Source organism: Mesoplodon bidens (assembly GCF_964165515.1).
Source record: "Mesoplodon bidens genome assembly, chromosome: 3".
NCBI lineage: Eukaryota > Metazoa > Chordata > Mammalia > Artiodactyla > Ziphiidae > Mesoplodon > Mesoplodon bidens.
The window spans coordinates 29,598,388-29,624,832 of record NC_138178.1 but is presented as its reverse complement, the minus strand read 5'-3'; the positions used below and the strand labels follow the sequence as shown (position 1 = coordinate 29,624,832).

General features: G+C 45.5%; 1 protein-coding gene across 4 annotated transcripts in view; it reads right to left on the bottom strand.

The window, feature by feature from the left end:
* Positions 1-26,445, bottom strand: part of DIP2C (disco interacting protein 2 homolog C) — a 359,289-nt gene that overhangs the window by 69,453 nt on the left and 263,391 nt on the right. For 2 of the 4 annotated variants that reach the window (XM_081228458.1, XM_081228460.1), the window contains 5 exons: positions 6,526-6,665; positions 4,213-4,349; positions 2,827-3,035; positions 1,686-1,803; positions 1,016-1,217 (listed from right to left, as the gene is read on the bottom strand). In XM_081228458.1, coding sequence (XP_081084584.1) covers positions 1,016-1,217; positions 1,686-1,803; positions 2,827-3,035; positions 4,213-4,349; positions 6,526-6,665 — 806 coding nt within the window. The remainder of the gene's footprint in view (positions 1-1,015; positions 1,218-1,685; positions 1,804-2,826; positions 3,036-4,212; positions 4,350-6,525; positions 6,666-26,445) is intronic. The other 2 variants (XM_081228459.1, XM_081228461.1) reach the window with 1 other exon arrangement.

Below are 26,445 nucleotides of genomic sequence, written 5' to 3'. Positions count from 1 at the left end.
CACCCCCATCTCATCAAGCTCACTTCTGGGGGTGGCCTGGGGGCGGGCTGGTTCCTATATCTACTGCCAACTGTGCTGCGCCCAGTGCCCACCAGCCACCACTAGCTGACTCGCCAGGAACTCTGCCCCTGCTGCTACTCTTCATTGGTGGAGTGAAAAATTGTCAGGGCTGGGTCTGTCTCTCCTACACTCTGGACCCACAGCCTTAGGCAGTTCCTGAACCCCTCTGTGGTACAATTTCCTCATTTCCTTGTAAAATGGAGATAAGAGGACGAAATCCATGAGGATGAAATGAGTTAATACATGTAACGTGTGGACAAGCAGCCTGACTGTGCCAGGCACTGTTGGTGGTTGTCCTAATAGCCCAGCCCGAGCTCATCCTGGCTGTCTCCGAGGTCTGTCTGCACATCAAGCCTGGTGGCCTGGGGACCTTCCATCACTACACTGGCAGAAGAGTTGATTCCTCACCACCATATTCTTGCAATGAATTTGTTTTCACTGGTAACTGCGTGCAGCCTTAAAGAGTATGATCAATTAGCTGCTAGGAGGATCAAGTCAGATAGTAGATAATTACGTGTTCCCCAAATTGCAAAGCAGCAGACAAAGGTTTACCATCATGACAACGTCACGAGTAGATCTGTACGATTCCTCACAGGCTTCCAGCTGTTGTGACTCATGAAACAGGTATGGAAGCCTTATTCTAATTTGTGCAACAGGAAGCCGTGACCCTGAGAGGTTCTCTGTTAAAGGCCACCCAGGAGGTTTGACAACCGCCAAGAAGGCTAGGCTCAGGCACCGCCAACACCTCTCCATCCAAGTGGTCTACACCCCCTGCTGCCTGGACTCTGCTGCATTCTATCCCATGCTTGGTAGAAAGACACGGCTTAGGGGGAGGCTGACTTGCCTGGGAGTGTGTGATGGGAGACGGGAGGGGAGGGAGGCTGAGAACCGTGGTCAGCGTGGCCCCCACCCAGCTCCAGGGCCACCCCGGGCCTGCACGGCCCTCCAGATGTACCTGGTTGCTTCTGCCGAGGCTTGGGCAGGTTTGTGACGCACGTGTGGGGGCACATCAGGACATTGCAGGGGTGAAGTGAGCCCTCCAGGAAAAGCTGCTTCGTTTCTGACAAATGGATGCCACCAAGTGGGGTTTTGGGGAGGGTGTTTGCTGGAACCAATGCCAGACAATAAACCCCAACTTGATGTATACTGTCGATTGCCTGGAAGGTCGTGAGAGAGGGAACCATGTTAAAATAGGTATCGTGAACAGGCATGGAGCAAATACTCAGACTGTGCAAATCACAACACATAGAAGCAGGTGCAGCACCCATGATGCTCCTGGCATGGAGACGCTGAGGTCAGAGGAGGGCAGGTTCGCCAAACTGAGCAGAATACAGTTTTCATAGCACTTGTGGGACACCACACACACAAGAACACACACTGGGAGAAAAGAAAGCATGCTCTCAAGGTCATAACCAAAAGGTCCTGCTGCGACCTCCACAAGCGAGCGGAGCCAGTTCTGCAAACCTCTGAACCCTAAGCCTGGTCTGTTTAGCTCCTTCCCTAGAAGGCAACTGTAAGTTTCATGGCTGATGCAATCTCTGGTCAAAAGGAGGGATGATCAGAGAGCACAATGGTGCAGGGAAGCTGATGTGAGCCCAGGAGAGGGGCTCGGGGCAGGAGCGAGCTACCTGCAGCACCCTGCTCATCCACTGGAAGCTGTCCTCCTCCGTGGAGTCCGGCCTCTGCTCAGCCACGATCACGATCCTCTCGTCGTGCAGGACGGTCACCGAAAACACGGCTATTCTGTGGGGACAGACAGGAAATCATGGTGATCACGTGCTGGAGAGGCTCACGAAGGGATTGGCCCTGCCATAAAGTGCTTCGCAGCTGTTACGACTGCAGAGCTCAGGGGTTCCCAGTGCCAACTACCACCTTGAAGGGAAATTGCAGCTTCCAACTCCCAGGTGCTCACCCACTGAAGTGCGGCTTTGGGGGAGAAGCCTGGCAAAGCCAGAGGGCAGAACCACCACACTTCCTGTGGAGGTAGCCCGTGGCTTTGGGTGATGGGCCTCATGCCTCGGGACAGAGGAGTCAAGCGCAGGTATCAGAACTGCTGAAATTTACTGAGCCGTGCTACTTGCATCTTAAGTTTGCACCTGTGAAGCTATATTCTCCCAATCAGCAGAAATTTGCCATTTGGGAGCTAATGGTTTTCTGCTAGCTGCGTCTGCCTCTCACGGGAAGCACAAAATGTGGCGAATGGCCCTCCAGGGTGCTCTGTGCACGAAGGTGGCTTGGCTACCCCCAACCCCAAGCTCGGCTTCCTCCTGCTCCCACTAGCTCGGCAACTCAGGGTGAGATCCAAAGCAGCTGACTTCCTCCAAATCACCAAAACCTCAGGAGCCGTGGTCAGCGATCCAGTGTCAGTTTTGTGCCAAGCTGGGGTTGGGGGCACCACTGGGAAGAAACCCATGGGAGCCAGTTTCCAGGCAGTTTGTGGCTCAACTGTTACCTCTGGGTGAATGAGCTGCAGCAAGATAAATGCTTGGCTCTTTTCTCTGTGTAGTTACTTATTAAAAGTAAGATTTTCAAATGGACATTCTTATTTAACTTGGAAGAGAATTTAGTGAAAGTATATTTATGGGGCTCAGAAAAGTTTCATAAAATAGGACATTCAGAACTGCATGGAATCTCAGAAGTAACAGAGTCCAGTGGCTTCATTTTACAGAGGAGGACACCAAGTCCCGTTAGTTTAAGCAATTTTTTGCAGTTTTACACAGAAAGTGTAGTCTGCGGAGAACTGTGCCAACCACAGAGGGCGCTCACCTTCCCCTGTACACGAACTTCATGGGCTCCACGGCCAGTGCTGTGGCCACGATGTCATCGGCGTTGTGTCTGCGCCCACTGACCACCATGAGCCCGTCCATCTTGCCCACCACGAACACGAGGCCCCCAGGGCCGACGAAGCCCAGCAGGCCCGTCCTCACGAAGGGGTACTCGCTGACAGGGGCCCCCGAGCTTGTCACCGGGAACACCTGGGGACAAGGAGTTCTGAGTGCCCAGCAGGGCCCGGCCTCCACCCTCCTCCTTGGAGCCCACTGGTCCTGCTTCCCCCCAGCTGCGTCTCCTCACCTGACCCTGGCTGGAGAAGCCCAGGTCCGCATAGCTGCTGTGAGCGCCAGCCTGCGGGCACCTCCCCTCCCTCCCCAGCTCTCACAGCTTGTCCCACTGGCCCATGCGCAGGGGCCTCTGAAGAGGCCTGCCACAGTCTCACAAACACTAATTCATCCTTCTGCTTATAAAACCACAGCATAAAAATGGTAAGTGGAGAAGCAAGGTGCATTTTAAATAACAGCTGTTAGTTGTAAAGTAATCCCTGTTCATTAAAATGCTATTTTTCCTTATTGGAAATACACTCAAAAGAAAAATACAGAGGAAGCAAGCCCCACCACGAGTCCAAACTCGACCCCTAGTTTCCTCAACCCACCCGACAGATAAGTCGGAAAGAAAAGGAGGTAAGTTTTATTTAGACTGTGTTTGGCTCAGTTTCAGGGGCACTTAGAAACCTGAATCTACATTCAGCAAAGCTGCCTGTACAAGGCACCACATCACATGTGTTCACATCTGAAGTTCTACATGTTAATAAATTTATCCCCAAACAACTCATATTTGCTGACATACAACTTAGTCAAAGTGTGTTCCTTCTAAGGTCAGGCACACTTGGTGAAATGATACGAATTCTGAGAATGCTGGGTTTACTGGGCAGCGTGTCCACGTGTGTGCTAACTGCATGCCACACCCGTGTGCACACGGCACGGACACACACTCGTGTGGTAGAGGTAGATGTGCAGTGTGCATGTCTGGCCGAGGCTGACAGGCCCCAAGGGGGCCACTGCTCCCTCCCCCAGCACGGCCGTGCACACTCTCCAGCCCCCACCTGTCAGCTGCTGCTCTTCCTAAACGGGTGAGAACGGCAATGAAAAAAAAGGCCCCCTTTAAAAAAACTGTACTTGCTCTTTCTCAACTCTGGTTATGAGGTGAAAACAATGCTGCTAAGCCAAATTTATTGAAAACTATTAAAAAAACGTCAGGAGAAAGTGCAACCATTTTAATTACTATGAATACGTTCTATTGAGAAATTACCATCTTCTCTTTCACGTCTATTCCACGCACCTGACAATGGCTGTCTGACGGGGCTCACCTCCCACCTACCTCGAAGGTGTTCTTGGTCATACCCGAGAGGCCATAGTAGGATGTGCCCGTGGCAACTGCGCACATGCAGAGCTCCCCGACTTCGTCCGTCCTGCACAGCTGGGGAACCCCGTCCGGCTTCACCGAACACATGATGGCTGAACGCAAAACGAAGCACAGTGACATTAGAGAGGGAGGGAGGGAGGGAGGGAGGGAGTCAGAGAGAAGAAATGAATGAATATGAAAAAGAACACAAACGAGCGGAAGCAGCGTCTGCAGCAAAACCACAGGTGAAAGCGAGCAGGTCCTCACAGTCCCCGAGGCAAGTGAGTTTCCATGTTGCACCAAAACCTCACATTTTATAGTTGTGACATCAGCAAATAATTCCAATTGCTTTAATTTTAGTGTGTAAATGGCATTTAAAGGGAGTAACCGTTTCTGCCATCCAGACATGAGGACGACACTTAGAACAAGCCTAAGTGTCACTGCCGCATGCTGAGTGTCATCGGCCAGCCCACACAGTCTCCAAGATGCAGCCTGAGCCCTGAAACCAAAGAGCGTGAGACACTTGCTCAACAGCCTCTCAGGCTTTTCTAAACAGAACGCCTCCCCCGTCCCACGGGAATCTCAATCTTTGACCTCAGATTCCCCGTCAAGGTGTGCCCTTCAGGGAAGGCTGGTGGATGCTAATTTTCCTGTTTGCAGAGAGCCAGCGATCAGGGCTGAAGCTGGTGTTTCAGGGAGGTGGTGGGTGCACCGAATGACAGCTGAGCTGGGCAGAAAGAGTCATAAGGCTGCCACTCACCCCCAGGTTGGTGTTAGGTGACAGGAAGTGCTGTGTCTAAAAACAGAGCCACTCAAAACGCGGGAAGATGTTCAGCTCACTCATGGTAAGAAAAGTTCAAATTAAAATGACACCAAAGTATTCTTTACCCCTCAAACTGGTAAAAATTAGAAAGTCTGAAAATACACTGGGCATGAGGGAGTGGAGAAAGAGGGGTGTCCCCCGCTAGCAGCAGGAATATCAGTCCTTATGACCCTTCTGAAGGACAGCCTCATCAGTTACTTGGGTGTGTGCCCTTCACACTGCGCATTTCTAGAACTCTCCCTGTTAGCTCTTCCTCACACCTCTGCAGGCTGGAGCACAGAGGAGTTACTGTATCAACCACACTGCAGGGGCAAAAAGTGGAAAATCGCCCAATGGGAAGGGTTTGGATAAACTATTATGTGTTCAAACACCATAACGCTCCTCAGCCTGGAAGGGAATGTGTGAGCTCTTCACGTGCTGCTAACAAACGAGCTTCAAGATTCAAGATACGAGCAGGCACAAAGGGCTCTATTGTTACGTGAAATTTTAAAAAAACAGGAAAAAGAATTATGCCTGTGTGTGTGTGTGTGTGTGTGTGTTGCCTGCATGTCCCACTGTGGTTGCCTCCAATGCCTGGAAAGGAGGCTTTTCACTGTACAGTTTTCTCATCTTTTGCGGTTGGAACCATGGGGAATTTATTTATTTGAAAAAGCAAGAAAGGAATGCAGCCAGGAGGCCTGGCTGAAGCTGCAGCTGAGCTGAGCATGTGCCTGGCTTTGGGGTTAGGTTGTATGTGGATGTGACCGCCCCTGATGAGGCGAGACAACACCCGTGTGCATGGAGGCTCATCAGGAGAAGGTCCAGACTCTGGAGGAACTGCCCCAGGAAAGGGGGCCCACTCCCCGGGGACGCCATGTGAAGAGTGTGGAGATGCAGGGCCAGGGAGGGAGCCCTAGAAATCAGACCGGGGCTCCCTCCTGCCAGCAGAGCCGTTCCTGCTGCACTCCCTGGGGCCCCTGTGAGGCCTCAGGAGGTGTCCCAGCACAGGGCAGGGGTGGAGAGGCAAGAGGGCTTCATCAAGGCAGGTCCTTCTGCTGGGAGCTTGTCTGTATGCAACGCGGAAATGATTTCTGTGACTTAAACAAGGGCTCTTGTGCTGCAGGCAAGCTTCCATAAGGGTTTGGCCCCCAGTGCACCAGGACAACCAGCAGGAAGCTGACCTTTGTACGGGGAGAAGTTGCCCAGGTGCCGCTAGGGGTGCAGAGCAGCCCCGGGTGCCTCCTGGGGTCCCAGGGCGCATGTGACATAGAGGCCTTTCCTCAGCTTCATGAACATTTTGGGTTTTCTTTTATCAGGAGAGGCCGTGTTACCGCACCTCCTGGGCTGAAGCTTGGCGAACACGGGACCAGACTGGAGGTCAGGCCGAGGTGGGCATGCTCACAGCCAGGGACAGGGATGCCAGCCAGGGCAGCACTGGCAGCTGGTCCCTGGCTGGGCTTTGACTCTGCGCCTGTACCCGCACTCACCTCCAGGCATCACGAGGCCGACGTCCTGCACGGTGAGTACAGACAGCTTTTCCTCCGAGTCCACCCGGATGACCCCATAGGTCAGCCCGTGCATGGAGAGGACGCCGCGGCCTGGGGGCTGGTTGCTGTCATCTGTGGGCCTGTAATGGCAGTTTGTGTCTAGTTAGAAGCACGTCAGCTGTCTGAACACAGATATGCATGTAAATGTGCTGCATGCACACCAAGGTTGCACCTTTGGGCCCTGAAGGCCTCTGAAGGCAGGTGTGGCTGCCACACGTCCCTGTGCTCTTCTCAGCACCTGTTTTCTCTGTCCAGGAGACACCAATGTCTGCTCCTTCTACTTCTGGGCTCCTGAGAAGTGTAGAGACGCCAAGGCACTCCTGTGTCCCCCTACCCTCCCCTTACATGTGTCCACCAGAGACCGACCAACTCCTTTTCACACCCACTCCTCTCTCCACAAGGTTGGATTTCCCAGGTTTGAAAACGGCTAAGAAGGGAGAGTCACGTCTCCAAGAAGGACGATGACAGGAGTGAGCAGAAATGCTAGACCGCCTGTGTGGCCTCCAGGCCAGACATGCACTGTGTGGGCACAGGCTCAGTACTTGTAAAAATCGGCAATTATTTGGATGAGAGACCACATATAAAGTGCTTGATGGCTGGGGGAAAGTACAGCTTCACCACATCCACGGTCTGCCTTCGCCACCGTCCATGGGCTCTGAGGTTGCCCCGGCCTCACTTCTGCTCTTGTTCTCCCTGCTTCCACGCAGCATCCAGCCCTGCTCTCCCTCCAAACCCCAGCCCACTCCCTCCGGGGCCCTGGACTCCTTCTTGCCTCTGGCAGATGGCCTCGTGGCCCTCTCCCTCACTGTCCTCCAGGGTGGTCCCATCTCCATAGCAGGTACCATCTAACTATCTGTCCATGCCTCCTCCAGGAGGGCAGGAGGGTTTTCTTTTGGTCAATGCAGAGCCCCCACCCCCGGAGTAGTGTACAGCAATAAACGTCTGCTGACTAGATCAGGGAACAAATAAATTAAAACATTTCCAAGGTCATGGATTTTACCCCTGCAAGCTAAAGATTCTTCAATGTAAGCAAAGTGAGAGAGTGCAGTTTAGGTAAACATCACATTTGTTTCTCTAATTTTCCATACAAATGCTTAAGGTAGTTTTAGGATCTAAAATATGGACTATAAATAGAAGTTTGGGGCTTCCCTGGTGGCGCAGTGGTTGAGAGTCCGCCTGCCGATGCAGGGGACACGGGTTCGTGCTCTGGTCCAAGAAGATCCCACATGCTGCGGAGCGGCTGGGCCCGTGAGCCACAGCCGCTGAGCCTGCCCGTCCGGAGCCTGTGCTCCGCAACAGGAGAGGCCACAACAGTGAGAGGCCCGCGTACCACAAAAAAAAAAAAAAAAAGTTTCCTATACGGCCTTAAAGTATCATCAAAGTTTATAATGAAACTAAAACCATAAATGGGGAAACAAAGAAGTTAAAATTTGCAAAAAGAGATCTAATTTGAATCAAGTAACTGGTGTATTTAAAAAAGAAGCATATGTTATATGTCAATTATATCTCAATTAAAAAAATAAAGAAGAGTCTGAAAATCAAACTATTCCATCTGTAACAATCAAAAAGAGTAGTACTAAAAGGATATAAAAGGAAAGTCGCTCAAATAATAAGACCCACATGAAACCACCTGGAAATGAGCCCCAAACACTGGAATTGATACTGATCTCCTGGCTTTTTTCTTTTCCAAAGATCCCAACAAATCAACACTTTGAAACGAAAGACAGAGGAGTCCTGCAGGAACCCTCTGTGGCCAGGGCTCCCTCACCCTCGTCCTCGGTCAAGACCCCACATGAGAGTCAGAAATCATAAGCCTAAGTAACTGCTGTAGGTTGAACTGTGTCCCCCCAAAAGACATGTCCCCGTCTTAACCCTCTGAACCTTGAATGTGACCTTACTGGGAAACAGCGTCTTTGCAGAAGTAGTTAGTTAGGAAGAGACTATGGGTCTGCAAGCCAAGGGTTGCTGGTACCACCAGAAGCCGGAGGGAGGCACAGAACAGATTCCCCATCAGAGCCCCCAGAAGGAAATAACCCTACTGACACCCTAATTTCAGAATTCCAAACTCCACAATTATGAGAATAAATTTCTATTGTTTACAGCCACCCAGTTTGAGGTACTTTGTTATAACAGCCCTAGCAAATGAATTCTCCAGCTAAGTAATATAATTTAAAAGTGCACCTGTTTTAGGACTTCCCTGGTGGCGCGGTGGTTAAGAATCCACCTGCCAATGCAGGGAACATGGGTTCGAGCCCTGGTCCGGGAAGATCCCACATGCCACAGAGCAACTAAGCCCGTGCGCCACAACTACTGAGCCTGCGCTCTAGAGCCCGTGAGTCACAACTACCGAAGCCCGTGTGCCTAAAGCCCACGCTGTAGAAGCCACCGCAATGAGAAGCCCGCACACCACAATGAAGAGTAGCCCCCGCTTGCCACAACTAGAGAAAGCCCGCGCGCAGCAATGAAGATCCAACACAGCCAAAAATAAATAAATAAATAAATTTAAAAGTGCACCTCTTACATCTCAAATAAACAACCTAACCTTACATGTAAAGCAATTAGAGAAAGAAGAACAAAAAAACCCCCAAAGTTAGCAGAAGGAAAGAAATCATAAAGATCAGATCAGAAAGAAATGAAAAAGAAATGAAGGAAATGATAGCAAAGATCAATAAAACTAAAAGCTGGTTCTTTGAGAAGATAAACAAAATTGATAAACCATTAGCCAGACTCATCCAGAAAAAAAGAGAGAAGACTCAAATCAATAGAATTAGAAATGAAAAAGGAGAAGTAACAACTGACACTGCAGAAATGCAAAGGATCATGAGAGATTACTATAAGCAACTATGTGCCAATAAAATGGACAACCTGGAAGAAATGGACAAATTCTTAGAAAAGCACAACCTTCCAAGACTGAACCAGGAAGAAATAGAAAATATAAACAGACCAATCACAAGCACTGAAATAGAGACTATGATTAAAAATCTTCCAACAAGCAAAAGCCCAGGACGAGATAGCTTCACAGGCGAATTCTATCCAACATTTAGAGAAGAGCTAACACCTATCCTTCTCAAACTCTTCCAAAATATAGCAGAGGGAGGAACACTCCCAAACTCATTTTATGAGGCCACCCTCACCCTGATACCAAAACCAAAGATGTCACAAAAAAACCACAGGCCAATATCACCGAACATAGATGCAAAAATCTGCAACAAAATATTAGCAAACAGAATCCAAGAGCACGTTAAAAGGATCATACACCATGATCAAGTGGGGTTTATCCCAGGAAAGCAAGGATTCTTCAATATACGCAATCAATGTGATAAACCATATTAACAAATTGAAGGAGGAAAACCGTATGATCATCTCAATAGATGAAGAAGCTTTCGACAAAATTCAATACCCGTTTATGATAAAAACCCTCCAGGAAGTAGGCACAGAGGGAACTTACCTCAACATAGTAAAGGCCATATATGACAAACCCACAGCGAACATCATTCTCAACTGTGAAAAGCTGAAACCATTTCCTCTGAGATCAGGAACAAAACAAGGTTGTCTACTCTCACTACTATTACTTAATTTTGAAAGTTTTAGCCACAGCAATCAGAGAAGAAAAAGAAATAAAAGGAATCCAAATTGGGAAAGAAGAAGTAAAGCTGTCACTGTTTGCAGATGACATGATACTATACATAGAGAATCCTAAAGATGCTACCAGAAAACTACTAGAGCTAATCAATGAATTTGGTAAAGTTGCAGGATACAAAATTAATGCACAGAAATCTCTTGCATTCCTATACACTACGGATGAAAAATCTGAAAGAGAAATTAAGGAAACAGTCCCATTTACCATTGCAACAAAGAGAATAAAATACCTAGGAATAAACCTACCTAAGGAGACAAAAGACCAGTATGCAGAAAACTACAAGACACTGATGAAAGAAATTAAAGATGACACAAACAGATGGAGAGAGATACCATGTTCTTGGATTGGAAGAATCAACACTGTGAAAATGACTATACTACCCAAAGCAATCTACAGATTTAATGCAATCCCTATCAAACTCCCAATGGCATTTTTCACAGAACTAGAACAAAAAATTTCACAATTTGTATGGAAACACAAAAGACCCCGAACAGCCCAAGCAATCTTGAGAAAGAAAAACGGACCCGGAGGAATCAGGCTCCCTGACTTCAGACTATACTACAAAGCTACAGTAATCAAGACAGTATGGTACTGGCATAAAAACAGAAATATACATTAATGGAACAGGATAGAAAGCCCAGAGATAGACCCATGCACATAGGGTCACCTTATCTTTGATAAAGGAGGCAAGAATATACAATGGAGAAAAGACAGCCTCTTCAATAAGTGGTGCTGGGAAAACTAGACAGCTATGTGTAAAAGAATGAAATTAGAACACTCCCTAACACCATACACAAAAATAAACTCAAAATGGATTAAAGACCTAAATGTAAGGCCAGACACTATAAAACTCTCAGAGGGAAACATAGGCAGAACACTCTATGACATAAATCACAGCAAGATCCTTTTTGACCCACCTCCTCGAGAAATGGAAATAAAAACAAAAATAAACAAATGGGACCTAATGAAACTTAAAAGCTTTTGCACAGCAAAGGAAAACATAAACAAGATGAAAAGACAACCCTCAGAATGGGAGAATATTTTGCAAATGAAGCAACTGACAAAGGATTCATCTCCAAAATTTACAAGCAGCTCATGCGGCTCAATATCAAAATAACAAACAACCCAATCCAAAAATGGGCAGAAGACCTAAACAGACATTTCTCCAAAGAAGATATACAGATTGCCAACAAACACGAGAGGATGCTCAACATCACTAATCATTAGAGAAATGCAAATCAAAACTACAATGAGGCATCACCTTACACCAGTCAGAATGGCCATCATAAAAAAGTCTACAAACAATAAGTGCTGGAGAGGGTGTGGAAAAAAGAGAATCCTCATACACTGCTGGTGGGAATGTAAATTGATACAGCCACTATGGAGAACAGTATGGAGATTCCTTAAATAACTAAAAATAAAACTACCATACGACCCAGCAATCCCACTACCGGGCATATACCCTGAGAAAACCATAATTCAAAAAGAGTCATGTACCCCAATGTTCACTGCAGCTCTATTTACAATAGCCAGGACGTGGAAGCAACCTAAGGGTCCATCCACAGATGAATGGATAGAGAAGATGTGGCACATATATACAATGGAATATTACTCAGCCATAAAAAGAAACAAAACTGAGTTATTTGTAGTGAGGTGGATGGACCTAGAGTCTGTCATAGAGTGAAGTAAGTCAGAAAGAGAAAAACAAATACCGTATGCTAACACATATATATGGAATCTAAAAAAAAAAAAAAGGTTCTGAAGAACCTAGGAGAAGGACAGGAATAAAGGTGCAGACGTAGAGAATGGACTTGAGGACACTGGGAGGGGGAAGGGTAAGCTGGGACGAAGTGAGAGAGTGTCAGGGACATATATACACTACCAAACGTAAAATAGCTTTTGGGAAGCAGCCTCATAGCACAGGGAGATCAGCTCGGTGCTCTGTGTCCACCTAGAGGGGTGGGATAGGGAGGGTGGGAAGGAGACGCAAGAGGGAGGAGGTATGGGTATATATGTATATGTATAGCTGATTCACTTTGTTATACAGCAGAAACTAACACACCATTGTAAAGCAATTATACTCCAATACAGATGTTAAAAAGAACAAAAAAGTGCACCTGTTTTCATTTTAAAAAGCCACATGATAGCAAAATGCTTGATCAGCCCAGACATATCCCAAGTACGGGAAGACTGAAGAACTGATCTGTGGTGATCAGCAAGTACCGCACACGAGAAGCTGGAGGGAGAAGTTCCTTTACGACCCAAGAGTGTACAGTTTGTCTTAGTTACGAGATCCATATTCCTATGTTTAATAACAGTAAGAATCAATATTTAAATACCTTAAAATCATGAACTCCATTTGCTACCAGAAATTTTCAATTACATCTGTAAAATGGTAGTTATGGAAGACTGAGTTTACTCACCTAAAATGTAAACCGATGGCACTAATCTGGCATTACTGTAACCTACGCTGTGTGTTTATATTTATTAGAGTCCCCTGCTAGTCAGAGACACTCAGACACCTGGGTTCTCCCTTGGCAGATTTGCAAAACACATGCAAGAAGGCAGAACAGAAGCACCTGAATTCCTAGGCACAGTACTCGCCCTCGTTGCCCCGCTCACTCAGACAACTGCATTCCCGGTTCTGTCCCCCAACCTCTCTTCAGGACCTGCTTGCTGACAGCCCCTCCCTCCTGATGGGGGAGCTGTGCTCAGTTTTTGTTTCATGTGCCGGAACAGTCCTGAGCCCTTTACACACCGACTTACTCACTACCACGAACCTGCACAGGCACTACTATTCTCCCATTTCACAGATTAGAAAACCAAGGCACAGAAATGCTAACTTAGTTGCCTGTGTGAGTGGTGGGGCTTCGGGGGATTCAGACCCACAGCAGAGCCCCTGCCCAACCATCCTGTCTCCTTTCCCAACACTTACCCTGCCTCTGGCCTAGGAGACCAAGCACTTTTTAGTTCACTGGAAGTTTTCTTTTTGTGAACTTTTAAAACAGCGATATGAGTAACATGTGAGCACACCCTTCGGATGGACAAAGCAAGCACTGCACAAGAACATACAGCAAAAGGTGAAAGACCCTGCTTATCCTCCAGCCCCTCCAGACCCACTCCCTCCCCTAGGCAGCCACTACCCACACTAAATATGAAGTTCCAGCCTCTTTAATACCCATTTACCTATAAAATACGTGCATACACAAATGTATTTACATCCATAGAGAAGCAGAACCACAACATGCACATTCTTCTGCAACTTGCTTTTGTCACCAAATACCTTGCAGATCTTCCCACAGGAGTGTGTGCATGTGAACATATATAGTATGCGTACTGGACACATCAATGAATTGACTTGTTTTAATTATTAGATGGTGTTCAGTAATATGAATATATGTTTATTTTATTTCATTTAATTTGTATGCATTTGGAAATAATTTCTGTAAGATACATATCTAGAAAGGGGATGGAGGAATTAAAGAGCATATATATTTAAAATTTTAATAAAGCCTAAGTACCTTCCCAAAAGACTAGGTCATTTTGCAATCCCACTAAGAGTGGATGAGTATCATTACTTTTTCACTTACTAGACATGTCTATTGCGCCGTGGACATTTACGAGTGTTACGAGTGTTAACTGATCTCTTTACAGCGACCCTGTGGGACAGACACAACTGTCCCCCACTCACAGGCAGGAAGGGCATCGCCAAGGCAACAGCGGTGGGGCTGGCCAGGCAGCATGCTCAGAATGGCTTCAGAATACCCGTGCCTTCCACCTCAGTGCTAAGCTGCCCTCAGCCTTACCCGTTTCCACACACTCGTGCCGACACTGATCACCAACCTTATAACTGTTCCCAATATGGTGAGCAAAATGCATTCCTCATTGTTGTTTCAATTTGTATTTCCAGGGTTATTAACCAAGTCAGATGATCTTTTTCTCCATTAACACCTTCCTAGGAAATAAAAAGTCCGAGGAGATAAACTAGGTGAGGGAGGAAAAACCAATCCCAACAAGCAAAATTCCTAGGAATTTCAGAACATCCACTTTCATGATCAAAAACAGTAGATTAAATAATGGCCAAGAGAGCCACAGACCCATGTGTCAACTTTCAGGTTCAATTCCAAGGTGAACGGTGTGCTTGTGTCTCACAGAGAACACGAATTACAGGAGGAATCATCCCGGCAATCTCAGGACTATGCAGAACTGGTCTTCACACTCTGAGAAAGCACACAGCTAGGAACGGCCGACACTGCCGTGGCGGCTAAAGGGGAAAAGACCAAGCTGCAGCCAAGGAAGAGGGGAGTCAGCTCAGCGCTCAGCCTCACAAAGAACGAGCTGACGGGGATGGCCTTCAGTTGGGCAGTTTGTACCCACTGTCCACTTGTCATGCCATTTCCAGCCTCTGTAACACGCTCGATGTGCCTTGAGCTGATCATGCTTCTGCCAATGCCTGAAGAAAGAGCTCCTATACACGCAATGAACACATCAGCAGTTTGCAAACAGCTGGCCAGACTCAAATGTGCATCGATGCCAAGTAAGTGGGGTCAAGTCAGCAACAAGGGTTACGAGTATTTCCGCTGCCAGGATTCAACAGGGTAACTACACCTCTTTAGTGTCACTGCCATCCTCCAGGCCCTCGGACAGGCAGGACAACAAAGATACAAGGTTGAAACACAGTACTCCCCAGGTTATGAGTTATTTTAACGTAATGTTCTCCCTTTTCTCTGATGAAAGCATTAAAAAAAATCAACCCATTTTAAGAGCTATATAACATAGAAAGGAACATTTTCCCTGTATCACATCCTCACCTACCCAGTAAGTATGCAGTTATCAGATTTTCTTCCTGCTAAATATATTATTTAAAGAGGCTTAATTTTCTCCCAGCCAGAAAAGGGATCACACCATACAAATTGTTTACAAGCTGTGTTTTCCATCTGTCCTGGTTACTTTTCCACGTCAGAGGGCAATCAGTCAGAACCAGCAGGGAAACAGCCTGCAAGTCCGGGAGGCTGCTTCCCAGAGTCCACTCTCTGTGCATCTCAGTCTCCACCAAAGCAAACTTCTGTGCGCAATTCAGTCCAACACCAAACACAGCAGAACAGACTCAAACACACGTGGTCAGGACAAGATAACACTGTTACTCTGCTCTTTACTGCTACTTCATTAAGTAATTTAATTTAGATGGTTATCATCTCCAAACTATTTTGTGTTAGAGAAGTTTTAAAATTTTATCTAAATTTTTAGATAAAATGACAAACAACATATTTTTATCTTCTTGTGTTTTAAAAATAAGATTATGGATCTCCAAATTCTGACTTTTCTGGGCAGTCAAAAACATTTTTGAAAACCCCACTTCAATTCATAGGCTGTGTTAACTGTTTTTTCACTCTGGATCACTGGTTGGTTTGCCCCTGTCAGAAACCATCAAACTTCAGTGTCAGATGGGTGCTATATGCTGAGTACAGTGCCATGTTTGGTGTCTTTGCCCATGCATGGTTTTTGCCCAGCTTTCTAACTTCTGGGTTAGCTGTTTTCAAAGTGGAAAATATTTATGGTGGCAAGGGGGTATCTTCACCATTCTTTGGAATTACTGTTTTAATTACTGTGTTATATAATTATTACCTTTTTTATCACCAAAGTGTCAAGGTATTGAAATAATACCTTGCAGTTGAAAGGGCTACATGAAGTTTTATTTTAGTTCAATCAACATTATCACAATGTAGATTTAAAAAAATGGACTCTTTCATCTATATTCTAGAGACAGAGACATAATCAGACAGTGACCAAGGAGAAACCCCCCAGTTTTATAATTCTACTGATGAGTTTAGGCATCACGAATCCATATGTCTCCAATAGTTTTTATTCTACAACTAATCTTCAGAGAAAAAGAAAATACAAAACATTTACCTGGACGATGACAATTTTAAAAAGATGGAAGCAGATTAAATACCTGGGTAAAAATAAGCCTCCCACAGGAAGTCAGAACAGACTTCAGAGAGCAGCATGGCTTCTTGTCATCTCCCGGTGGACACGTGTGCAGGAGGACACTTTAGATACGCGTGAACAAGGGCACACAGGAAGACAAACACACGTAAATTCAGACACACAAGACATATGCATGAAGACAGACACACGTGCACTCAGACATGCATGGCGACAGACACTCACCAAGATGCACACGTGTGAAGACAGGCATGTCTCCTGTCCTTGTTCCATCAAGTTCTCTGACTCAAACATCCTGCATAAACCCCACTCATTTCCTGGGCTGACCTTTGTTTCCTCCTGGGGAGCATCTTTCCTGAGGGGAACGCTGACGGGGCAAGTCTTGGTGTCAGACACAGCCTGGGCAGCACACCTGGGGGCCCAGACCTCGGCCGGGCTCCTGTTGCCAGCTATCCAGGGTCCCTGCACGTCCTGCCCATTTTCAAGCAGGAGGCCTAAGATGACCATGGTCTCTATGCACCCCAGAGCCTTCCACATTCCCTTTCATGTAGGTGAGAGGTGTTCTGTTGTCTTCAAGAAGAGCGACATCAAGACACTTAATGGCCATGGCCACAGGCACCAACCCACCAGGCCCGGCGTCCACTCTGGCAGGACCAGCTCGAGAAGGCTGGCCTTGCACAGCACTGCGGGCTTCCACGCAAACCCACCGACTGCCTATGCAGCTCTCTTGTAACAATTCAGCTTGCAGATTTACAAACATTATAACACAAGAGAATCACAGAGTGATACGTGTGATACATGTTCAGAAGGGCCAAGGCCCTGTAAATCTGAGCAGTGGAGATGCATCTGCAATTTTTCTTCACTGAGGACCATAGGCAACAACTGAGTGTCATTTTCTACTTAAGTGGATAAAAGCCGAGCAGGCAATCATCTGCTCCCAGCTCCTTACCGCAAGTTCAATCTCTTCTTCGACGCAGGGCAAAACAAGCTGTCCTGGGAAGGTTATTCAAGCACAGGACACAAACGCTCAGATGATAGTGCACAGGAAGAAAACATCAGCCCCCAATCCCATTTGAGTGAAGGGATCAGCCACAAAATAGGGTGACGTGGCAGCCAACCACTCATTTTTTGTTTTTTTTTCCTTTTTCCTTTAAAGATCATCCTTTGAGTAGTAGACAAAGTGAGGACTGCAATGCTTCCCATGCTGACTTTATAACATTTACGAAAGCGTCCATTTTGTCCTCACATCAAAATCCACAGAAGCAATGACTAGGCCTCCTGGACCCCCAGTCAAAACGGCTTGAATAGAATGGATCAAAGCTATTTTTACTTAATAACCTGGCCTCTGACTTCTTATGTGTGGTAAGTTCACTTCAAGTTTTAGGAAGAAAATAAGCACAAAGTATTACAAAATGGGTGTAAACACACAGGCTCATTTTCCAAAAGCAAGACTTTTTCCAACCTTTCTGTGGACACAGTCGTGTATATGAACACCAGGAATGGGGAATTTGCCCTCTATTCACAGGTCACAGAGAACAGCCCGCAGAGGAGGAGGTTCACAAAAATGTAAGTGTGAGTGTTTTCATCAAGTTTGCTTGAAAATGATGTAAGCATGTAAGAAACAAGGACAATGAAAGAAACAGGTTCTAAACAGGAGTCTAGCATGTGTTTCTCTCCTAAAGATATTCACCCCTGAAACAGAGCCCCTGTCACCTGCTTCACCTCCACGCAGAGCCTGAGAGCGACAGCCGGGTGCAGAGGCCATGCTCTGCACAACCAGCACTCAGTAGCTCCAACATGCAGCACGTGCATAATAATGAGATAAAAAGATGACAACCATCTCAGTGAGACTGAGAAACATGATCAAGGCGAGGGAACGGAACATGAAATAAGAAGCAACCAGGGGGCTATTTAAATTTTGATCACACCGTTATGCCTATTTCTACTTAGAAGACTAAAATTGTACCTTTTTTTCATCTTTTCACCCCTGTCCCTTGGTTTACTCAGGAACCTGAGAGACGCCAGTCACAAAACTGGTGGTCTGAGAAGACACCCCAGCCAACCAGGGCGGGCAGCTCTGGGGAGGGGCTGTGGAAGCCAGATGACTGGAGCCTGAGAGCTGTGCACGCGGGCCGGGGGAGATTGTACCGTATGTGCTCAGTGCAGAAAGTGAGGTGGCAGAACCCATGTCCTCCTATGTTTATTTATGTCTGTGTTCCACTCAACTCCTGACTCTCCACGGCTGTGCATACAGCATATAAAGCCCACACATGGCTCCAGGGAGCCTGAGCAGAAGCAAGTTTCCTGCACAAACTCTGGGGTCCAGAGCCTGCTCCTGTGGAACGGATGAAGCCCCTTCTTTCCCTGCCAGTAGAACATCACCCTGACAGCCTCAGACTGCTGCCCCAGACCCCACCTGCGTCCACGCCTTCTCCCCATCTCTCTCCCTCCTCCTCTCCCCTCCATTTCCTCCTCCTTTCTCCCACCCCTTTTCCCCCCTCCCCCATTCCTCCCTCATCTCAGCCTTTCTCATGACCAGCCTCATGGGGGCCGTGGAGGGTAAGGACACAGCTTTCTGCTGGTGCTGTTTTCTCAGGAGACCAGATTATGATACCATAACTCTAGGCTGTTAGCTGCACCTAGATCATCAAGTAAAATGAAAGCAAACAAAACCCCACATGACTACTCTCAGGTAAAACTGCAAGGTAGCATTTTCCTGCTTAGGTGGGTGTGCACATCCTGTACACAGACATGCAGGAAAAGGCTCAACTCTTCACAGCACTTGCTGCTGGTAAATTACGAAGGGTCATCGTAAGTGTCTGGCAAGGGACTTTTACTTCTCACTTTACATATTTAAAATTTTTCTTTCATTCATCTATTAAGAAAATATATACTAAGCACCAACTATTAACCAGACAGAGACAGAGAATAAATAATACACCAGTAAATCACACAGCGCATGAGAAAGTGGCAAATGCTGAGAGAGGGCATCACAATGAGTCACACAAGCATGGGAGGGGTGCGTTCACTCTGCGGGGTGGGGAGCTGGTCAGAGCAGGCCTCGCCAAGGTGAGCAAAGACAGAGCTCTGGCCATGCTACCATGGGGGCACACCAGGTAGAGCGGGCAGCAGAGACCAGGAGGTCTCGTTGTGGGGAGGGAGGATGGGGCAGTGGGAGAAGGGGCCAAGAGGGGGTGTGGCCAGACTGCATGGCCTTGTGGCTCCTGCAGGCTCTGGTCAGGAAGGAGAGCAGGCAGAAGGCTGGGAACCCCGGTGAGAAGGCAGGAGAAACAGGTGGGCTTGGATGTTCCCTGGTGAATCGGATGGGATGTGAGAACAAGGAGGCTGGAGGCCGGCGGGAGGTGTGGGGTATGTTTACACATGGCTTCCCTGAATGGTAAGTAAGAGAGGATGATCACGGGGGTGGATGCTTAAACTAAAAATCGTGACCACTCTGTCCCCCACTCTCCTCCCCACGTGAAAGGAGAACTGAGTCCACAAACAGTGGCCAAGATCTAAGAGATGAAGACCAGCCCTCGGTCTTTGCATGCCCCTGGGTCTAACCTGAACTTCTCAGGGACAGTGAACAGATGTGAAGCCTTGGGGGGGTGGGGGGTGGGAGTAGCAAGAGGGACAGTGGTTACACACAGCCTGGAGCAGACATGGGTGTGGGCACCAGGGCCTGGTGTGTCAGACACAGGTAGGAGGCACAGATATCCACGGCCTCGTTTACAGGTGAAGAAACAGTGTCTCAGAGGCTAACTGGTCCATTAGAAAGTAAGTCTACAATCTGCCTTTTCTATCAGATAAGGTGGTTGTGAAAATCAAGATGAGAAGACTGAAAAGCACTCTTTCAAATGTACACAGTTCTGGACAAACTCAAGGTAAACAACACCACGGCGAACACTTGGCAAGCACTTGCCGGTCTTGAAATGCACCCTGAACTCTGCTCCTAGGACCTTTTTCCTATTGGATATGGTGAGCATGAAGTTTGTCATTTCAAGTCACATCAAAACCCAAAATGGATTGGTGGGTAGCACAATGGAGTATTAGCCACCGTGAGAATCTCTGCATGTGGGAACTCTCCGGCTGTTTTGGGCCAGTCATCAGTGATGCTCTGTTCATTTTACTGCAACGAAGTGAAGTACCACTTCCTGAGGCACTCCAGGCAGATCTGTGCCGCCTGCAGGCGCCAGGTCTCCAGAACCAAAGGGCACCTCTAGGACACGACAACGCCTGGCCAAAGCCACAAAAGAACAAGACAAAACCTCAGAAAAAGAACTACATGAAGCAGAGGTAAGCAATTTACCAGACAGAGCTCAAACGAATGGTCAAGAAGATGCTCACTGAACTCAGGAGAAGAATGGAGGAACTCAGTGGGAATTTCAATAAGGACCCAGAAAATATAAAAAGAACCAAACAGAACTGAAAAATAACAGAAATCAAAACAACAGTAGAGGGACTCAAAAGCAGATCAGAGGATGCGGAATGGATCAGTCATCTGGAAAACTGGGTAGTAGAAATCATCCGAAAGGAACAGCAAAAAGGAAAAAGAAAGAAAAAACATGAAGATGGTTTAAGGGGCCTCTGGGACAACATCAAGCGCATGAACATTCACACTATGGGGTCCCAGAAGGAGAAGAGACAGAAAACCTAGCTGAAGAAATAATGGACGAGAACTTCCCTAATTTGGGAAAGGAAACAGACATCCTAGTCCAGGAAGCACAGAGGGTGTCAAGATGAATTCAAAGAGACCCACACCAAGACACACTATAATTAAAATGGCAAAGGTTAAAGACAAAGAGAGAATCTTAAAATCAGAAAGAGAAAAGCAACTATTTACATGCACGGGAACCAATATAGACTATCAGCTGACTTGTCAGCAGAAACTCTGCAGCCCAGGGGTCTGGCAAGATATATTCAGAGTGCTAAAAGGAAACACTCAGAACCAAGAAGACTGTACCCACAAAGTTCTTATTCAGACTTGAAGGAGAGAGAAGAATTTTACAGACAAGCAAAGTTACAGGAGTTCATCGCCACTAAACTATTCTTACAAGAAACGGTTTATGGTTTCTAGGCCATAACTAGAAACAACAAATTATGAAAGGAAAAATCTCATTGGTAAAGGCAAACATACAGTAAAGGTAATGGATCAACCACCTGTGAAGCTAGTAGGAAGATTCAAAGACAAAAGTAGTAAAATCATCTATATCCACAATAAATAGTTAAGCAACACACAAAATTAAAAAAATGTAAAATATGACATCAAAAACAAAATGGGGGGGGGAGTAAAAATGGAGTGCTTTTAGAATGTGCTCAAACTTAAGTGACCATTAACTTAAAACAGACGCATATATACACAGGTTGAAATATATGAACCTCATGGCACCCACAAACCAAAAACCTGTAACAGACAGGAGAATAAGGAGAAAGGAATGAAACATACCACACTGAAACAATTCTTTGGCTAATACCTTCTTACCCTACCCACCTCCTGCCTATAGAAACCTTCCATTTTGTACAACCCCTAGGAGCGTCTTTCCACTTGCTAAATGGGATGCAGCCCAATTCATGAATTGCTTAATAAAGCCAACTGGACCTTCAAATTAAAAAGAAACAAAGTTGGAAAGAATGCTGGTATGTCTCCCCAAAAGGAATAATCCTTTTTATGAAGTGAGTGATCACAACTCAATATCTCTGCTTTAGAAATCTGGATATTTTTCTCTTTTTTATTGAAGTATAGTTGATTTACAATATTGTGTTAGTTTCTAGTGTATAGCAAAGTGATTCAGAGATATAAACACACACACACCCCCACACACCCCCACACACACCCACACCCACCCCTATTCTTTTTCAGGTTCTTTTCCATTTTAGGTTATTACAAGATACTGAATACAGTTCCCTGTGCTATACAGTAGGTTTTGCTATTTATTTTACGTATAGTAGAGCGTATCTGTTAATCCCCAAATCCTGATTTATCCCTCCCCCACCCCCTTACCCTTTGGTAACAGTAAGTTTGTTTTCTATGTCTGAGTCTGTTTCTGTGTTTAAATACGTTCATTTTTAGCATTTTTTAAGATTCCACATTTAAGTGATATCATATGGTGTTTGTCTTTCTCTGACTTACTTCACTTAGTATGATAATCTCTAGGTCCATCCGTGTTGCTGCAAATGGCATTACTTCATTCTTTTTTTATGGCCGAGTAGTATTTCACTGTGTATATATGTACCACATCTTCTTTATCCATTCATCTGTCAGTGGACACTTAGGTTGCTTTCATGTCTTGGTTATTATAAATAGTGCTGCAATGAACATTGGGGTGCATGAATCTTTTCAAGTTAGAGTTTTTGTCTTTTCCAGATATATGTCCAGGAGTGGGATTAATTCTATTTTTAGTTTCTTAAGGAACCTCCATACTGTTCTCCATAGTGGCTGCACCAATTTACATTCCCACCAACAGTGTAGGAGGGTTCCCTTTTCTCCACACCCTCTCCAGCATTTATTATTTGTAGACTTTTTGATGATGGCCATTCTGACCAGTATGAGGTGATACTTCATTGTAGTTTTGGTTTGCATTTCTCTGATAATTAGCGATGTTGAGCATCTTTTCACGTGCCTGTTGGCCATCTGTATGCCTTCTTTGGAGAAGTGTCTATTTAGGTCTTCTACCTATTTTTTGATTAGGTTGTTCATTTTTTTGATATTGAGCTGTATGAGCTGTTTGTTTATTTTGGAAATTAATCTCTTGTCAGTTGCATCATTTGCAAACATTTTCTCCCAGTCAGTAGGTTGTCTTTTTGTCTTGTTTATGGCTTCCTTTGCTGTGCCAAAGCTTTTAAGTTTAATTAGGTCCCATTTGCTTATTTTTGTTTCTATTTCCACTACTCTAGGAGATGGATCCAAAAAGATATTGCTGCAATTTATATCAAAGAATGTTCTGCCCATGTTTTCCTCTAGGAGTTTTATAGTATCTGGTCTTACATTTAGGTCTTTGATCCATTTTGAGTTTATTTTTGTATATGGTGTTAGAGAATGTTCTAATTTCATTCTTTTACATGTAGCTGTCCAGTTTTCCCAGCACCACTTACTGAAGAGACTGTCTTTTCTCCATTGTATATTCTTGCCTCCTTTGTCATAGATTAACTGACAAAAGGTGTATGGGTTTATTGCCTGGCTAATTTGCCTAGTTTTGCTAAGAAACTTTTAATCTTTTCAAAGAAAGATTTTTATAAAAGATTTTTAAACATGTTTAGAGAAACAATTAAAAATCCTTTGCTTCTTCCTGCCTACTGATCCACATAGCAGAGGCACATGTGCTGGTCTGAGAATAGGCTGAAGACCTCAGGTTTACCTTGCTTTCTGGAGAGCTTTCTACTGAAACTTACAATACCCTGTTTATATAAACCACAAATTTCCAAAGCTCTGAATCTCCTATTGTCTATATTTTGTCTGTTTGGAACTATTTATCAGACTAGAAAAGCACCTCTTTTTCTTCATGTATAAAATGAAACCAGATGAACATCCTTCTAGCACTAAAGCTCTAGGCTGACTACATGTAAGTGCAGTATATGCGTCTTACCTTTTTCTCTGAAAATAAGAGCTCTACCACTAGACAATAAAAATTCCATTCATTACTTTGGCCCACAGATAAAGTCCTCTTAAAGAAGAAAATTTATTTGAAGAAAATAAGACCTGATGTTGGGTCTCATTCAATTCATGCACATCATTTATTACTGAAGGGCAGGGATAACATTCCATAAACTGATGGAGATCTCAAACTATTTATTAACTTATTTGATGCTGATGAGCTGACAGTATTGGCTTCCTGATAATGGCACATAACCTGACAAACTGAGTAACGGCAGATACAACAGGAAGATCATGAAGAAGGTTTAAAAGATCCTTTTTTTTTTCTGTAAAAACAATAATTCACTTGTCCACCGTTTGAAACTAAGAAGCCTACTTTTTCTTCACTTGTCCTTGCTATGAGTATCCTTGTCCCTAAAAAATAACTTAAAGTTTTTTAAAGGTTAAAAAACTTATTAGGAAAATATAACTGATACAATGTTATAAATGGTTACTCCCATATGAAGATAGCTTTTACAAGTTTGAAAGCTTTTTGTATAGACTGTTAACAGCGTGGACTGCACTTATATCAGGTAGATATGAGTCAGATGTGAGGCAGCGCCTATAAACATCATTTTTTTTTTTTTTGGTCTAAAGCTGTAAGAAATGCCAATTCTCAAGACCTACTTTTTAATTTAAATAAGCGGCATTTCATTCTAATGACATTCTCAGACGTCAGTCAGGAGGCTGTGTTAAAATGAGGTCTTGCCAGCACTTCTAAATTGCCTTGGCTGGGAACTACAGTTCTATGGAATAGCAGGTTATGGTCAGCTCTATTGAGTATGTTCTTATGAACCTTATAAGAATGTAAATCAAACAACAAAAATCTGAATTTGAACAAATTAAATATCATTTTTTTTCATGTCATCTTCAAAAAAAACTCCTTTGCTCATTCCTTCACCTCTGCCAATCAACTCTGGCATAATCTATACAACATATCTTAAAGGCACAGAGAATACACTTTTAGGAAAAGCAAAAGAGCAAATCATTTGATCATAACAAGTCTACATGAATGAATCATTCATTCTGTGAATCATCTGTGGCAATGGTACTATTTCACAGAACTGTGGAATCTTAAAAATTTACAGGTAGAAGGAAATTGAGAGATTACTGAGTCCAAGCCCCTTGTTTCTTGGTGGAGGAAACGGAGGCCCTGGAGAGAAGGAATGTGTCCAGGATCATGTGGCCAGCCACCAGCAGGCGGGGCTCAAACTGGGACTCCTGGCCCCAACAGGCTTCCGGAGGCTGAGTCCCCTTAGAGTCAAATTAGACACATACTTGAATACTGATTTCTGCAGGACAACGTGATGGCAAATCTGCTACTGCAATCCTGATGTGTTTTGTACTCCAAGGTCGGACATAAATGTCAGAAGATTATTTGTTGCAAACCTTCTCTTTTGGGGACGACAATGCCATCCTTGAAAAAATGAAGACTGGATTCTGGTTAATGGTGCCATATTTCCTCATCAATTTAAATTACGTTACAGACTTTTAATTTCTGGTTCACTCAAAATTAGTAGTTGCTTCTGAGGGCTTCCCTGGTGGCACAGTGGTTAAGAATCCACCTGCCAATGCAGGGGACACAGGTTTGGGCCCTGGCCCAGGAAGATCCCACATGCTGTGGAGCAACTAAGTCCGTGCACCACAACTACTGAGCCTGTGCTCTAGAGCCCGCGAGCCACAATTACTGAGCCTGCGTGCCACAACTACCAAGCCCACGTGCCAAAACTACCGAAGCCCTCGTGCCTAGAGCCCATGCTTCGCAACAAAAGAAGCCACCGCGATGAGAAGCCTGCGCACTGCACCGAAGAGTAGCCCCTGCTTGCCGCAACTAGAGAAAGTCTGCGCACAACAACGAAGACCCAACACAGCCAAAAATAAATAAATAAATAAATAAATAAATTTATTTTTAAAAAGTTCCTTCTGATACTTTAATGATTTTCAATTTCTCAACCTGTTAGGCGGCCTGGTTAATTTCACATTAACAAACTCCTAAAAGCATCAGAAGGTGTCTCTTTTAAGGGCAATCTTTTCATGAATATTTTTGCAAATCCCAACCTTTCAGTAAGAAGAGCAGAACTCATGCACTTTGTGCACCGAAAGCTCTGTCATCCACTGCTACAACAGAGCACACTGGCGTGACACGAAATAAAACATAGAGACAGAACCCAAAGATGTTGGCGAATTAGTCACGTATAGGCTGCAAACGTCTGGGTGATGCAAACCCTCCTTTCTCATATTAGTGTGGCTGCTGACGGTCAGACAGGCCGCTCTGGCCCTTCTCACCCTGGGCAGGGTGAGCTCTTATGAGCCGTAACCACGGCCTGTCCCTGACAGGCCCCAATGGCTCTGAAGCAGGCAGTGATGCAGGAGTGACCTAGGACCAAGCACACTCACTGTGCTTGCTGGCCTTAGCAAGAGCTCCAGAAGCCCAGCCCCACACAGCGGGAGATTCCAGGCCCCAGAGCCCTCTGATGTGCTGCTGAGCTGCTCAAAAGCTCAGAAAACCAGTTTTTAAAGTGCAGTATGTGCAGTATTGCAGAAAATGAAGATGACATAAAACCCGCATGTCCAAGGGCACAGGGGTGGCCACAAAAATTTCGTTTCATCCAACATTTAGTCTGTTCTATCCTCAAGTTAAACC